This window comes from Oryzias melastigma, linkage group LG12 (assembly GCF_002922805.2).
Source record: "Oryzias melastigma strain HK-1 linkage group LG12, ASM292280v2, whole genome shotgun sequence".
Classification (NCBI taxonomy): Eukaryota; Metazoa; Chordata; class Actinopteri; order Beloniformes; family Adrianichthyidae; genus Oryzias; species Oryzias melastigma.
Genome location: NC_050523.1, coordinates 28,477 through 44,775, shown reverse-complemented (window position 1 = coordinate 44,775; position 16,299 = coordinate 28,477). Strand labels below are relative to the sequence as shown.

At 48.5% G+C, this 16,299-nt stretch overlaps 2 protein-coding genes across 9 annotated transcripts in view; both read left to right on the top strand.

The window, feature by feature from the left end:
• The first annotated feature begins 650 nt into the window (after positions 1-650).
• Positions 651-13,602, top strand: man2a1 (mannosidase, alpha, class 2A, member 1). Of its 8 annotated transcripts, none has more exons than XM_036214419.1 (26): positions 651-918; positions 2,457-2,532; positions 2,644-2,786; positions 2,930-3,133; positions 3,201-3,345; positions 3,416-3,503; positions 3,581-3,664; positions 7,758-7,885; positions 7,955-8,128; positions 8,214-8,400; positions 8,497-8,674; positions 9,471-9,661; positions 9,734-9,925; positions 10,443-10,557; positions 10,633-10,700; positions 10,782-10,950; positions 11,021-11,257; positions 11,384-11,506; positions 11,573-11,684; positions 11,782-11,915; positions 12,067-12,130; positions 12,196-12,326; positions 12,393-12,590; positions 12,741-12,764; positions 12,939-13,049; positions 13,118-13,602. In XM_036214419.1, exons 3-26 carry the CDS (start codon positions 2,646-2,648, stop codon positions 13,277-13,279), a joined length of 3,360 nt encoding a protein of 1,119 aa, XP_036070312.1. In that variant the 5' UTR covers positions 651-918; positions 2,457-2,532; positions 2,644-2,645; the 3' UTR covers positions 13,280-13,602. The 8 variants fall into 8 exon arrangements, with proteins under 8 accessions (XP_036070312.1, XP_024154788.1, XP_024154787.1 ...); XM_024299020.2 differs by having other exon boundaries at positions 11,989-12,130; positions 12,396-12,590; XM_024299019.2 differs by having other exon boundaries at positions 11,989-12,130; positions 12,744-12,764.
• A 1,123-nt stretch (positions 13,603-14,725) lies between these two features.
• Positions 14,726-16,299, top strand: part of LOC112162977 (molybdopterin synthase sulfur carrier subunit) — a 2,572-nt gene continuing 998 nt past the window's right edge. Inside the window, exon 1 of the mRNA XM_024299016.2 lies at positions 14,726-14,858. Within this exon, the coding sequence (XP_024154784.1) occupies positions 14,847-14,858 (12 nt within the window). The 5' untranslated portion in view covers positions 14,726-14,846. The remainder of the gene's footprint in view (positions 14,859-16,299) is intronic.

Genomic DNA, 16,299 nt, shown 5'->3' with positions numbered 1-16,299 from the left:
GGTAATTCTAAGCCTCCACATCTTTTTGCAGATTTTAGAGTTTTAAGGCTGATTCTTGCTGGTTTATTTTTCCAGAGAAAGCTGGTTCTGAGCCTCACCTTGACTTGTTTCAAAGACGGACAGCTGTAGTTGGTTTTCAGGTGATTCCACACGCAGAGCTCGTCCAGGTCGGTCCAGCCAGAACTGCAGGACAGCAGATGTGGACGGAAGGAACGTTCTCGTGGAGTTCCTGTGTGCACATAGAACTGTAGAAGATAGAACTGTTTTCCTCAAACAGAGGCATCCAGAGGATAAAAGAGAAAACAGCAAATAATGAGACCAGTGAAGGAAAGTGGAACAATATTTGGCATCAAATACATTGAATATAATCATGAATATAATCCTGTGTTTAATTGCATCCACAAATATAAATATATGAGGATCCCTCAAAATGTTTATCAACAAATTCAAGTTATGTTTGGAATCATTGAAGCTCATTAAGAAACAAAAATAAAAACAATATATGATTAACTAAAAACTTCCCTTTTGTATACATTCTGTTGGTTGTTTGCCTCACTTTGATCTTATTATTTGATTGATTCTGCTGCAGTTTTCCCTGTTTGACTGTAATAATGTGTAAACTGCTCTATCTATTAAGTCATGTTAGTGTGGAGTTCATTTTTTAAGTGTAACAAACGGAAACGACGTCACAGTTGTGCTGAATCAGCTGAATCCAGCCGGAAGCAAAACAAAGCGTTAGTGCGCAGGCGCCGCAGAGTTCTTTACAGTTTTTCTGTTCTTTTCTTATCTTTTTTCATTTCATATTTTTTCTAAACAAACAGTTTTGGGATCAGAGCCCGCTGACGGCACGTGTAGGAACAGGAGCGCACGAGACCTCCTGCGCGTGCAACCCGGAAGAGAGGCGGACGGGCGGCTCAGGTGAGCGAACACCCAGAGGTGTTAAACGAGCACAACCAGAGGTTCTTTGATATGAATCTGTCTCGGGTTCAAAATCATTTGCTTGTTTTTCTTTAAACTAATAGTTTCTGGATTTTCTGAAAACGAGAGTTCAGTAAAGATATTCACAGATTCGGACTTCCGGACAGTTCAGAAAAACGTTCAAAAATGACAGCAAGTGTCTCAGTCGTGTCGTATCAACACAGTCACCTACACATGCATTCCAAAAGAAAAACCGAGGACATTTCTGCCATAATCAACGTTGAAGAACAATGAGCTCAGTACAGACAGTTTGCTGACTGTAGCTTCAATATTCAAAGAGCTATTCAGTTTTATTTTTATGTTTCATATATCTATTATAAATTGATTAAATCAAAGCAATAAATTAAACTTTTTTAAAAATCAAAATCTTTATTCTGGCATGAATATGGTGACGAATCTCCATCACTAGTTCACATAAAAGTCGATATTTATTGGTTTCTGAGAGATTATCGACTTTTACAGAATGGCCTTTTCTGGAAGCTTCACTTTGTAGACGGTCCCTTGGCGGCGTCTCTCCATCTGCATCTTGAAGAGAACTCTTCTCATTAAACGGAGAAAAACGATCGTTTGGAATGGATGTGTCTCTGTGTCACACAAGACGATTCTTGAAGGTTTTCTGAAGAGCTGTTGAGTCCGGAAGTGCGAATCTGTGAATATCTTTCGAACTTTACCGAACTGAAAACGATCAAACTTATTTACTACATTTCATTTTTCTTAAAGTCAATCTATTCTTGCTAAACCGTTTTTACCAGTTCTGAGGTTAAAATCTACAATCAATCTATTCAAGTTCTGGATCTGTTGTGACGTCACGGAGGAGCATGGCCCTCTAGAACAGGGGGTTCAAATCCAGGCCTCGAGGGGCGGAGTCCTGCATGGTTACCTGTCATTGAACTCCTTTTTGGCCAAACACACCTGATCAGGTAATCAACAGCAGGTAATGAGGGTTTCTGGAAAACCAGCAGGAGGCCCTCCAGACCTGGATTTGGAGGGTGGTAATCAAAATATTCTAATTTAAAACAGAAGAAAAAAAAGAAAAAAAATACATCTCTCTCTCTCCCTCTCCCTCTCTCTCTCCCTCTCTCTCTCTCTCTCTCTCTCTCTCTCTCTCTCTCTCTCTACTGTATATACACCATTTGTGCAAATTGTATTCATCAAAGAAATTATTATAGTACACAAAATAAAATAATCGGTTGGAAAGAGAAGCATCAGCAGGGAGGACTTGAGGAGACACACGTCTGCTCGTGACCCGGAACCGGAAAAAATTTTGTTTGATCAGCAACACTGTCAGGACACTGTTTCCCACAATGCATTGTGGTTCACCATCAGCGCAGCACCAGATTTCCACCTGCAGTCGCCTTGGTAGGCGCCTTGGACCCGCCCCTTTTATAATGATTGACATGTGACGTCAGAGCAGAAACTACCCATCATGCACTGCACAGCACTGCGTGATCTCAAACCCGCCTACTGTCTTCTCTCAGAAGTTCCTCCTGAGCGCCTGGTTCGGTTCCTGCTGACCCGTCATCCGGTCTCTGTGGAGCTCCTGGTCAGAACCAGGTGGGTTCAGAAAAACGTCTCTGTCTGTTGGAGAAGTTCTGATCTGATATCCTGTTCTTCCTACATTTCCCATGATACACCTGTGACACCATAAAACACCTTTTATTGCAGAGATGAAAAGTGGGCGAGCGCTTGCCGTGCTGGTGGGAGGAGTCTTTTTCCTGGCTGTGATGTCACTGTACCGCATGCTTGACTTAATGCAGGGGGCGGAGCCTCAGCTCAGAGGGGAGTGGTCTGCAGGACAGTTTGACCAGGTACTTTAATCTGCTCACACTGAAGCTCAGTGACTGAAGTCCGGTTCTGGACTCCTGTGTTTACCTGTTTCTTTCCTCCAAACAACAACAGGCTTGTTTACAAACATCTGCATTACTAATGATCAAATCACGTCTTTCTGCAGGACTTGTCCCGCCTCCGGAACAAGATTGACAGGCTGGAGCGGCTCCTCGTTAGCAACAACCGCATGGTGGCCATGCTGCGAGACTCTCTGCACATCCACAAACAGGGCGGGGCCAATAAGAGTGCAGGCTCCTCCCATTTTCAGAAAGAGTCATTACCTGGATGCCGGTTGGCTCAGCAGAAGGACAGTCCCGCCAGCGTGCAGGTTAGCTTACCATGCTAACATGCTAGCAGCCGTTGTTCATGGCGGATGAACACGTTTGTTGTTTCAGCTGCTGGACGTGTACGACCTGCTGCCCTTCGATAACCCCGACGGCGGCGCGTGGAAGCAAGGCTTCCAGATCAGCTACCAAGGAAACGAGTGGGCGGAGCAGCCGCTGGAACTCTTCCTGGTTCCGCACTCTCACAACGACCCAGGTGAGGGGAGGAGCTCTCAGGTGTTCATTGGGTTGGCGGGCAGGCTGAACCGACTGGCTGATGGTTTCAGGCTGGCTGAAGACCTTTGACGGGTACTACCGGGACCAGACCCGGCACATCCTCGACAACATGCTTCTGAAGCTGGGCGAGGACAGCCGGTAGGATACTTCCTGTTTCTCCAGGAGGTCCACTTCCTGTCAGCCATCAGCTGATGCTGTGATGCTCTGACCTGCAGGAGGAAGATGGTCTGGGCTGAAATCAGCTACTTCTCTAAATGGTGGAACGAAATTGATGAGCAGAAGAGAGCCATGGTCAAACGGTAACCTTCAACGCTTCTCTGTGATTCTGACCCGAGGACTGAAGACAATTTCTGGTTCTGGTTCTTCACTGAAGCAGTTCTCAGGGGAACGAGTGGAAACGTTCCTCCATCTGATCCAGATTCAGTCTTTAATTCAGGATCTGCTGATGTCTCTGTCACCGAAAGGAAAACCGTCAACCATGTGACCTCATTCACTTATCCACCAGAATGAAGGAATGAATAAACGAACGAATAAACGGATGAATGAATGGATGAATGAATGAATGAATGAATGGATGAGTGAACGAATGAATGGATGGATGAATGAATGAATGAATGAATAAACGAAAGAATAAGCAAATTAATGGACGAACAAATGAACGAATGAATGAACGAAAGAAATGAACGAAGGGATGAATGGATGAATGAATGAACAAATGAATAAATGAATGAATGAACGAATGAATGAACAGGTGAACGGATGAATGAACGGATGAATGAACGGATGAATGAATGAATGAACGAATGAATGAACAAATGAATAAATGAATGCATGAATGTATGAATGAACGAATTAATGAATAAATGAGTGGATGAACTGATGAATCAACAGATGAATGAATGAATGGATGACTGAATGAATGAACAAATGAATGGATGAACGGATGAATGAACGAATGAATTAACGATGAATGAATGAATGAAATAATGAATGAATGAATGGCTGAATAAATGAATGAACAGATGAGTGAATGAATGGATGAATGAACGAATGAATGAATGGATGAATGAGTGGATGAACTGATGAATGAATGAATGGATGACTGAACGAATGAACGAATGAATGGATGAACGGTTGAATGAACGAATGAATTAACGATGAATGAATGAGCGAAATAACGAATGAATGAATGGCTGAATAAATGAATGAACAGATGAGTGAATGAATGAATGAATGAACAGATGAATGAATGATTGGATGAACAAATGAATGAGCGGATGAATGAACGAATGAATGAATGAACGGATGAATGGATGAACGGATGAATGAATGAATGAGTGAATGAATGGATGAATGGATGAATGGATGAATGAACAAATGAATGAATGAATGAATGAACGGATGAAGGATGGATGAACGGATGAATGAACGAACGAACGAACGATTCGGACCAATGAACCGATGAAACTTTACTTTTTGTTAATTTAACACACAACATCCTTGGGACGAGATGAACTGTTTGACTTTCTACAAACAATAGAGAAGTACTCGTAGTATGCATTGTAGTACCTTATAAATAGAGAGATAACAAAATAGAATCGAATACAGAGAAGTATGGAATTATATTCCCAAAAGTCTCCCAATCCAAAGGATCAGAATCAAGTGTTCTAATCACAGGTGTATAAATCCAACTTTTCCGCTCTCAGGATCTCATCAAATTCCAACACTTTTTCATCTGGAAATCTGATGGAGCAGTTTGGGTTTGGAGGGTGCTCCATGCTCCAACATTTAGGAGCAGTTTGGAGCGATCCCTTCCTCTTCCAACATGACTGTGCACCAGAACACAAATCAAGGTCCATAAAGACATGGAGGTGAGAGTCTGGACTGGACTGACCTGCACAGAGTCCTGACCTGAACCCCATAGAACACATTTGGGATGAGCCAGGCCTCCTCCACCAACATCAGTGTGACCTGACCAATGTGCTTCTAGAAGAACAGTCAAGAATTCCTAGAAACACTCCTCAACCTTATTCGCAGAAGAGTTGAAGTTTGAAAATCTGCAGGAGGTGGACCCACATTATACTGAACTCTGTGGACTAGGAATGGGACGGCACTAAAGTTCATGTCTGAGTCAAGGCAAACTTCCTCAGGAAGTAGAGCCTGTCGGGCTTTCATTACCACGGTGTCTGTGTGCAGACAAGTCCTCAGTGAACGTGTAGCTGTTAACCTGCTGTACCTCACTGTCGTTGGTTTATTTTATTCAAATAAAAACTTCAGTTTACCCCGAGGATCAGTTGAGAACAGTTTTTCATTTACGAGGATGACCTCACAAGAAGATCCAGCAGAAGCAAGAAAACGCTCATGAATCCATGACAAATGAACAGAATCAAACAGCTGTGCGTCCTATCTGCTGATGGTCATTGACCCACGATGCTGGGAGGGTCTTTGTGATGGGAACTACAGTGGAGGTCTTAAAGATGATGGGCATGGGAGACTGGTTCAGGAACAGGTAAGAGACATTTCTGAGCACCATAGGAAGTTGGTCAGCACCCGTCCAGAGATGCCGACAGGGTTCACTTTCTTTAACGTCTGTCTCTCTGTAACTGTGTCTATAGTGGTGTTGTCTGCATCAAACCGGCTTAGAAGTTCTTCTTGAAGTAATGCTCTGGACAGTTCAGCTGGCCTGCTCCTCTCTTTGTAGTCTGTGGTGCAACGTAGTCTATGCCACACCCTCTTTGGTTGTGGCTCCGTTGGGCAGATTCAACTCTTTCCCTGTACTTCCTCTACAAAGTCCTGACGGTTTTAGCTTTCAGGGTTTCCTGGTTTGAAGGCATTGGTGCAAGCCTTGAGTCTCGCTCCACCTCCAGTGCAAGCCGGGGTTTCTGGTTGGGGTAAGGGCAAAGAAAGGTTTGGGGCACCGTGTCATCAGTGGATTTCTTAATGAAGCCTACGACAGTCTGTGTATACATTTATGTCTCCATCATGGGGCGGCTGTGGTGCAGAGGCCGGACATTTGACCTCTGACTGGAAGATTGAAGGTTCGATTCCTGTCTTGTCTGAACATGTGTCAGGGGTCATTGGGCAAGACACTGAACCCCACTTTGCCTCTGGTGGTTAGAAGCTGGTGTCATAGTTTGGCAGTAGAGCCACCATCAGTGAGTTACTGTGCATGGCCAAAGGGACTGTGCAGTCCTTTAGACCTCATAGCTAGGAAGGAAACCGCTGTACAAGTACACGGCAGTAACTGTTCATCGGCTGCTGCATCTGCTAACTGATACCGGTCTGTTGTTTCAGACACTCCATTTGTATATCTGTTTGGGAACCAGTTTTTCCAGTTCAGGCCTTTGTTTGCAGGCTTTTAGTGGTAGTACCACTTGTCATGATTATTTTTCCTTTTTTCTGAAAATGATCTGACCTGTGGCTCTGAAACTGTGACACGATCTGAACCAAGTTTTGTGATCCGTTGCAGCCTGTCTGACTGCTGCTTCAGTTCACGTGGAGAAGTTCCTCCTGACCCCCGAGGGTATCCCAGCCTCCCTAACGGAAGCTTGTCCAACCACTGACTGTATAATAGAGCTGGAGAGAGCAGCTGTGAAACACCCCCAGTTGAAGCCAAATCAGCCGCCATTCTTCAGCGACACGGATGCCGCCATGTTGGCCAGTCGACAGTGATTGGTCTGAGTCATTGTTTCTATGGCAACTTCTGTCCCCACTCATGAGTGAGCCTGTTGGAAGGCCACACCCCCTCCACTGAAAGTGACATGGGAGAATCTGTCAATCAATCGTCTGAGGTTTGATTGACAGCCCCACGCCGTTGTAGTAACTGTAAACTAGGAAGACGTCCCACCTGAAGACCCCGGACGGTCCAGAGAGATCACACCTTTGTAGGCTCCTCCTACTTTTACCGAGGCACCTGATTGGTAAGTTTAGAGCACGAATTACTGAAACTACAGAATAATATCCTAAAAAAGAGGATTATCAAGATGTTGAAGAGGAATCCGATCCGGAATGTTTATTCTGACCAGTTGAACAACTACCAGCTGGTTATTCTCTGTCGAAGGCTGAGGGGTTTTGGCTTCTTGGAGCTACTTCCTGTTTGGAACTGCAGGGGGGCGGGGCCACTCAGTCCACTTCTTATATACAGTGAATGTGTCCTACTCAGGTTTCTGTTATCTGAAGCACTCCTTTAGTTTCCAGAACAGGAAGCATCGCAGCTTCCAGGTTTCTCCAGGATCTGGTCTGACTGATCTGCTTTCATTTCTCATTTGGTTCTCGTTCTTCTTACTGACTGATCTTATTTACTGGCTTCCTTTTCAGGTCCGTGGACCGTCTGGAGTAGAACCAACGCTTCAGTTTCCTCTCTTTTGAAGTGTCTTGTCTGTGATTGGTCAGGCTGGTGGAGGCGGGGCAGTTGGAGATGGTGACCGGCGGTTGGGTGATGGCGGATGAAGCCAACTCTCATTACTTTGCCCTGCTGGACCAGCTGATGGAGGGTCACCAGTGGCTGCAGACTCACCTGGGTACTGACCTGCTCTCCTGAGAGGGGCTTCTGTGCCCCGCCCCCCACTGACCCGGGCCTTGTGTTTCAGGAGTGAAGCCCAGCACTGGTTGGGCAATAGACCCGTTTGGACACTCCCCCTCCATGACCTACTTGTTGAAAGGGGCGGGTCTGCGTAACATGGTCATCCAGCGGATTCATTATGCAGTCAAGAAGCATTTTGCCAGTGAGAAGACGCTGGAGTTTCTATGGCGACAGAGCTGGGGTAAGGGAACGCCACACCATCAACGACAAGTAAACAACAACAAACTGGAATCAGAGGAGCACGACTGTCCGCCTGCCTGTTTCAGACTCCTCCCACAGCAGCGACATCACGTGCCACATGATGCCTTTCTACAGCTATGATGTGCCGCACACATGCGGCCCCAACCCGGCCGTCTGCTGCCAGTTCGACTTCTACCGTCTGCCGGGGGGGCGCATCTCCTGCCCGTGGAGGATCCCTCCGCAGCCAATCACAGAGAGGAATGTCAAGGAAAGGTGAGTAGCCACTCCCAGACGAGGACATTCGAGTGCCGGGTCTTAACCTGTTGGTCTCAGGACAGGCTGGTTCTGATCCAACTGGTCTCATCCTAGAGCCCACCTGCTGCTGGATCAGTACCGGCAGAAATCCCGCCTCTTCCGCACTCCGGTTCTCCTGGTTCCTCTGGGGGATGACTTCCGGTATGTGGAGTCCAGCGAGTGGGACGCCCAGTTCAACAACTACCAGAAGCTCTTTGACTATTTCGACCAGCACCCAGAACTCCACATTAAGGTGAGGCACCAGCCACCTTTAAGGGGTGGGGCAAGAGGGGAGACTGCGGCCAGAGGACTCTGAAAAAACGGGGTCTGATTGGTCATCGTCAGGACGTGACGCAGAAGATGCAACTGTAATGAAACAGAAGATGGACTGTAATCAGACTAAGGAATATATTAAGACTACGGACTATAATCAGACTAAGGACTGTAATCAGAATAATCACTGTAATCAGATTATGAACTATGGTCTATAATCAGACTAAGGAATATATTAGGACTACGGACTATAATCAGATTAAGGAATATAATCAGACTATGATCTATAATCTGAATATTCACTGTAATCAGACTAAGGACTGTAATCAGAATAATCGCTGTAATCAGATTACAAACTATGATCTATAATCAGACTATGGTCTATAATCAGACTATGATCTATAATCAGACTATGGTCTATAATCAGACTATGATCTATAATCAGACTAAGGACTATAATCAGACTAAGGACTATAATCAGACTATGGTCTATAATCAGACTATGATCTATAATCAGACTAAGGACTATAATCAGACTAAGGACTATAATCAGACTAAGGACTATAATCAGACTATGATCTGTAATCCGAATATTCACTGTAATCAGACTAAGGACTGTAATCAGAATAATCACTGTAATCAGATTACAAACTATGATCTATAATCAGACTATGGTCTATAATCAGAATATTCTCTGTATTCAGACTATGATCTGTAAATAGAATATTCACTGTAATCAGACTACGCTGTGCTCGGCCTGTGGTTACACGTTTCAGGCACGCTTTGGTACGTTGTCCGATTACTTCTCTGCCCTCCATCGGCACCTCGGCGCCGCCGACAGCAGCCTGCCGACGCTGAGTGGAGACTTTTTCACCTACGCCGACAGGGATGACCACTACTGGAGTGGGTACTATACGTCACGACCGTTCTACAAGAGGCTGGACAGAGCTCTGGAGACCACGCTCAGGTGAGGGGGTGTGGTCAGTGCAGTTCCTGCTGGTTCTGGTGTCTCCTCAAGGTTGGTTCTTCCGTCCCGCAGAGCCACGGAGATCCTCTTCAGTCTCACGCTGGCTGAAATGCGTCGTTCCCATGGCGACCTTGTTGCGGGGTTTCCTGCACGGGAACATTTCCAGCGCCTGGTAGAGGGGAGGCGGAGCTTAGGACTGTTCCAGCATCATGATGGCATCACTGGCACCGGCCGGGATCCGGTGGTGGTGGACTATGGAACCAGGTGGGTGATCGAGTGATGTCCTCCTTAAGGTGGTCATGGATCGAGGAGCAGAGAAGATGTGGATCTTCAAACTGAAGGAAACGCTGTTGGAAGGTTTTAGGAAAAGTGACTTGAACTTTTCCATCTGTCGAGTTTCTGATGAGCTGTGAAAGCGTTCCTCACGGAGGACACCTGAGCAGACACGAGTGTTTGTGGACAATGCAGGAGTCCGCTTTAGCTTTAGCCTCTTTCATCTTGTCTTCCATGCTGTCTGCTGAAGGACGGCGTCGTCATGGCAACAGGAACAGGTACCACCTCGTGTAGTGTGAGCGTCTAGCATTAGCCTGCCATTGCACCTGTCCTCTAACGGTAACATCTAACACTAGTGTCCATCCCTCACATGTTAGCATGTTTTTAGCGTGTTGTTAGCCCGTTGCTAGCATGTTGTCGTGGTTTGCTTGCCTCTAAATGCATCAGCCTCACGTGCACGTCTCCCACGCCGGCTGTGGCTTCCTCTGACTGCATGTCCGCTCCACAGGTTGTTCCATGCTATCCTCAACCTGCGCCAAGTCCAACAGAGCTCCGCCCACTGGCTCCTCCTCCTGGACAAGAACCAGTACCAGCATGACCCGTCTAAGCCTTTCCTGCAAACGGTGACGCCCGAGTCTGCTAGACGGTGACGCTCCCGTGGCGTGCGGCCCACTGACCGAGCTCTGATCATTTTTCAGGATGACGTCATCCCCGCTCAGGATGCTCTTCCACAGAAGACACCACTCGTGCTGAGTGACGAGCCCAGGTAGGGGCGTGGCCTGACAGCAGATCTCTGTGAATGGTGTCCCGGCTGTGAGACGGTCTCAGGTGTCGGTCGTGGTTTCAGGACGCTGGTCGTCTACAACCCGACCGAGCAGCGGCGCTCCTCCGTCGTCAGTGTTGTGGTCAGCTCTCCAGACGCTCGCGTCGTCGACTCGGAGACGGCCCAGCCAATGCCTGTTCAGATATCTGCGGTCTGGGTGGAGCCACATCAGGCGTCCTCTGAGGCCTTCCAGGTGATGCGTTGACCAGCGACGGCGCCGTCGATGCTAGCAGCTCCTCGTGACTCCGCCTTTTCTTCCCCAGCTCTCCTTCATCGCTGAACTTCCACCGTTGTCGCTGACCGTGTATCATGTGACCAAAGCTCCTGCAGGCTCCACCCCCCGCTCCAGCTACGTCATCCATCGCCACGGCAACCCCCCGAGCGTAGCTGCCCAGCACTTCCAGGTGTCCCGCCTGGAAGCAGCTGAAGCTGCAGCCCAGCTGACGCTCAGCAACAAGCAGCTGCAGCTGTGGAGCTCAGCGGAGACGGGGCTGCTGCAGGTCTGCCCTTCACAATAGAAGTCTGCCCTTCACAATAAAAGCCCGCAGACAGCATCGCTTCCTGTGGAGCCAGACGGCAGAGATGATGTTTGATGATCGTTTAGTCATTTCTGCTTCTGCTGGCAGATGCTCCGCCTCTCTTCCGGTCTGGTCCGCCGGGTCCAGGTGAAGTTCCTGTGGTACGGAACCACGACCAACAGGGACAAGAGCGGCGCGTACCTGTTCCTGCCTGGGCAGGGGGGCGCGCAGGTGAGCTCCGCCCATCTTCCTGTGACTCCTCCTCCGTCCTCATATTCATCATCATTCCCCCCACAGCCCTACACCTCCGAGCCCCCCCTGGTCCGGGTCTCCAAGGGCCCCATCTTCTCTGACATCACTTCCTGTTTCAAGCACGTCACGCACAGAGTCCGCCTCTACCACCTGGAGGGTAGGAGCGTAACGGCCTTCGCCGTGTCTGTGTGATAGGTCAAAGGTCATGAGCACCAGTCATTATTGAGATGATAAGATCCTGGAGTCTCTCCCAGGGCATTCTGGGAAATCCCTTGAGATTTCCAACACGGTGGACATCAGAGCGGAGGTTAACCGGGAGCTCGTCATGCGACTGGAGAGCGACGTCGCCAGCGGAAACCGCTTCCACACCGACCTCAACGGCTTCCAGGTGCGTCTCTCTCGGCATAACCTGTGACATCACTGCCGAGCCGCGGCCTGATTGGTCCCCCTGACCAGTGCAGATGCAGGAGCGCCGCACTCTGGAGAAGCTCCCCCTGCAGGCCAACTTCTACCCCATGAGCTCCTCCTCCTTCCTGCAGGACTCGCTCAGCCGTCTGACGCTGCTGTCGGCGCAGAGCCAGGCTGTGGCGTCGCTGCACTCAGGTGAGTCACACCTGCTGCCACAGGGCCACTCATGTGACCCTCCCCTGACCCCCACCCCCCTACAGGTGAGCTGGAGGTGGTCCTGGACCGCCGGCTGCAGCAGGACGATAACCGCGGTCTGGGTCAGGGCGTGACGGACAACAAGCTGACAGGAAGTCTGTATCACCTGCTGCTGGAGGACCGGAAGGCGCCTCAGGTGAGGGAGGGTGGGGGGCCCGTTTGTGTGTTTCTTTCTTACGGTTTTCTCAATTCCATTTCTCAGCAGGATGTGGGAGGATCTTCTACGGATCACCTGTCTCTGCTCGCCCACCTGGACTCGCTCTCCCTCTGCCACCCACCCATAACCATGTTCGCCCAGAGCAACAGCCAGCTCCCGAAGCTCCGCCCCTTCCTGCCTCTGCACTCGCCGCTGCCGTGTGACATCCACCTGCTCAACCTTCGGACTCTGGAGCGAGAACAGGTGAGAGCCGCACCTGAAGCAGGAACGCCAGAGAGGTCAGGTGGTGAACAGGAAGTGTCCCGCTAGCCGCCGCTCCGTCCCACCATCCCTCCGTGGTTCTTGTTCATCTGAACATGAACCGACCTCCGTCTGCTCCGCCCTGTTTTTCAGCAGACTGCTCGGCTCACCTTCCAGGTGTGTCTCCTCGTGGTTGGAGTGCTGACCGCTGCACTGCCCGGCGTTTAGCCGGCGGGTCTGCTGTCACTCCAGGTTTTGGTCTCGGTCCAGTGGGTGTGGCCTGTTGGAATCTGGCTGCCTCTTCCTGTCCCTTCAAAGGTGACGTTCTTCACCAGCTGTCTATCTCAACAGGAAGCCGGTGCTCCTTCACAGGAAGTGGCTCTACTGCTGCATAGGAAGGGCTTTGAATGTAGCTCCGCCCCTGAGCCGCCGCCACAGTGCACGTGGAGTGTGCACGAGGAGGTGCGTGAAGCCCAAATGCGGTTCTGGTTGTGAGGTCTTCAGGTTGATGCTCTTCTGACTCCCTGCAGGTGAACTTGGACGACCTCTTGTCTCCGCTTCAGTTCCGCTCCATCCGCCGCTCTGGTCTCACGCTGCTGCGCGACCACGACGAGCCCGCCAGGCAGCCGCCGCCCCGGCTGGCAAAGCTGCGGCCGATGGAGATTGCGGCGTTCCGGGCCGTTCTGGACTGAACCCTGAACTGTATCATCACTGCAGCCAATCAGAGCGGCCTGGAGGGCGCCGCCGTCCAATCAGAGAGCACTGGAAACTAGAAACTAGAAGCCATATTTATTTAGAGGAAACGCTGAAGCTGTGTGGAGCGGGCGTTTCCACGGCAACAGTCTAACCTGCTGACGGATGATCTTGACCTGATGGGGTTTGGGATGTGTTTGCATTTCTTGATTTGAAGGGAATTCTGGAAAAACTTGCTACTATTTTTGTAATTCAGATGATTTTGTCTTAGAATGTGAAAATGTTTCTCTGCCGGTGAAATAAAGTTTATGTTTTAATAAGATCTGATAAAATAAGATAAGATAGTCCTTTATTCGTCCCACGGTGGGGAAATTTCAGGGTTACGGCAGCATTGCAGATAGGAAATTAGACAATTTACATATTTACAAAGAGAACAAAGTTATAGTGCGGAGATAAAAAATCCCAAAAAGAAATTGAAAATAGGAAGCAATTGCAATGTGGAGAGGATGTTACAGAAATTGGACAACTTATTTCTAAAGTGACTTGGATTGAGTATAAAATAAAGTGACAAAAATACGAATAAAGTGACCGATGGCATCAACATCTCAGCAAACGGATCAAACGGATCACTAGCAGCAGCTCCGGTTGTACCGTCTCACTGCAGCAGGTAGGAACGACCTGCGATGTCGCTCGTTCAGACACCTGGGTGGATCAGTCTGTGGCTGAAAGAGCTGGTTAGAGCCAGCACCGTGTCACAGAGGGGATAGGCGTCGTTCCTCATCAAGGGTGAGAGCTTGGCTACCATCCTCCCTTCCCCCACCTCCTGCACAGACTGAAGGCCAGCCCCAGAACGGAGCTGGCCTTCCTCACCAGCTTCTCCATCTTCTCCATGTCTGCTGAGGAGATGCTGCTGGACCAGCAGACCACTCCATAGAAGATGGCTGATGCCACTACGGAGTCATAGAAGGTCTTTAGGAGTGGTCCCTGGACTGCAAAGAACCTCAGTCTCTGCAACAAGAAGAGTCTGCTCTGACCTTTCTGTAGAGTGCAGTGGTGTTGTTGGACCAGTCCAGCTCATTGTTCAGGTGAACATCCAGGTACTTGTAGGACTCCAGCATCTCAATGTCCCTTCCCTGGATGTCCACCCCCGTTAGTGCAGAGTGGGAGTGCCTCCGGAAATCCACCACCAGCTCCTTTGTTTTCCCTGCATTAATCTGCAGGTGGTTCCGCTGTATCCGGAGTACACTACAATCACTTCTTCTCAAGACAGAATTTGTACAAAAACACTCAAACACATCATCAAAAGTGTGAGAACCGTCATGAAAACGTGCAGGTAGGTTTGATTCAAACGGTTTTTCTTTTTCATTCATGTAATGTAGAAAATCGGAGGAAGAAACTTCTTGAGTCCAGTTCTATATACGTTCTATGCTCCATCTTCTGGAGTTCCTCCGGACCAGCAGGAGGCGCCAAAGCAGCGCAGAAGACAGAGAAGAAGCAGGAACTTTGCTGCGAGCGCGTCGCGTGACGCTCTGTCCTCAGGTGTTCTCCGGCAGCTGCAGGGACTTCATGACTGCGCAGGTGAGCGCACAGTCTGGCAGGTCTCTGCCTCGTGCGTCTGCAGCACGAGCCCGCGCTCTGACGTCAGGCTGCTTAGAGAAACAGAACTTTTGCGTGAGCGCGCGAGTGCACGTGTGTTTTTGTGTCAGCGGCTCTGTTCACATGAACGGAGATTTGATTACAGTCTATGGTCTCATGATCGGCCCGTGGGGCATCTTGGGAGTTTTCTAGGGAGTCACGCGGACACATTGGCCGTCTATGAAGGTCTCCAGTTTAGGGTCCAGTTTCTTACAGACCAGAACCGAGCCAGAACCGCTACGTCCCGCTGGATCTTAAAGGGAATGCATTTTTAAATTTTCATCGTCATCATAAACTTTAAATATCTCCGATGACTGAAACAGAAAGTTTAACTGTAACTTATTTTATTTTGACAGCAGCAGATACAGCTTCTTTTCAAAATAAAATACCCTCTGTATCAAAGACCTGCTGCTGCTGCAGGTCTACAGGAAGTAGAAACCCAGAAAAACCAGGTGAGGCGGAGCTTGTGTCGACGTGGTCACAAACGTTAGTGTTTTCTCCAAAGAGATCTGGACTGAGAGGCCCCGCCCCCCGGCGTTCCAAACAGGAAGTACCTGCAGAACCCCTAAGACTTTCAGCTGTTCTCTGACATTCAGTCATCAGAATAAACATTCTAGATCCGATATATTTGTAATATCGTCTTGGTAATTCTGATGTTTCTCTGTAGTCCTAAATCGACCAATCAGACGCCTCAGAGAAAGTCAGTTTTCTCACGTTGATTCTTTAAAATGATTTACAGGTTTTGTAGCTCTGGGGGCGTGGCCTTCTAACTAGATCACTCCTGATTGGTAAGAGTGGTTTCCATTGAAACGTTGACGTAGCCCATCTCAGACCAGTCTATAGGCGTGTTTGAGATCCCCGGCGCCTCGCCTGCATCGTCGGCGGGACTAAGCTGCTGCTGGAGGGGGCGGAGAAAGGGGGGCGGAGAAAGAGGGGCGGAGAAAGGGGGGCGGAGAAAGGCGCCTGAGATGAGGGCGAACGACGAGACTGTACGAGATCAAGGAGTTGGGGGTTGTCCTTAACATTCAACTGAAAGTTAATAAGCCACTCCTCCTGGTATGACTTGTGCTGTTGTGTCTTTTATCTTAATTTTTAACATGTTTTAGAGTAAAACTGTTAATAAAATAGCCGCAGGATTCATTACATGAGCACTGTAAATAAATAAATAAAATTAAAGTTAAGTTTTAGAGACAACAATAACAAATATAACCACAGATTATTTGAAATCTTGTTTATTTTTTCATCAGTGATTCACTACCTTCCAGAAAAAGTAAAAAAATACACTGATGTCCTTCATTCAGTTATTTCACATCGAACTACAAGAACTGTGGACACAGTTTTCCACAATGCATTGTTTTGTAGTCATCAAGGGGGCCTGCAGCTA

What these genes read in the sequence shown, in the direction of transcription:
- man2a1 (XM_036214416.1), top strand. Translation starts at nt 2,646, where the DNA reads ATGAAAAGTGGGCGAGCGCTTGCCGTGCTGGTGGGAGGAGTCTTTTTC. An exon ending in GTGGCTGCAGACTCACCTGG is followed by an intron (nt 7,886 to 7,954) that starts GTACTGACCTGC and finishes CTTGTGTTTCAG; the next exon opens with GAGTGAAGCCCAGCACTGGT. An exon ending in CTAAGCCTTTCCTGCAAACG is followed by an intron (nt 10,558 to 10,632) that starts GTGACGCCCGAG and finishes ATCATTTTTCAG; the next exon opens with GATGACGTCATCCCCGCTCA.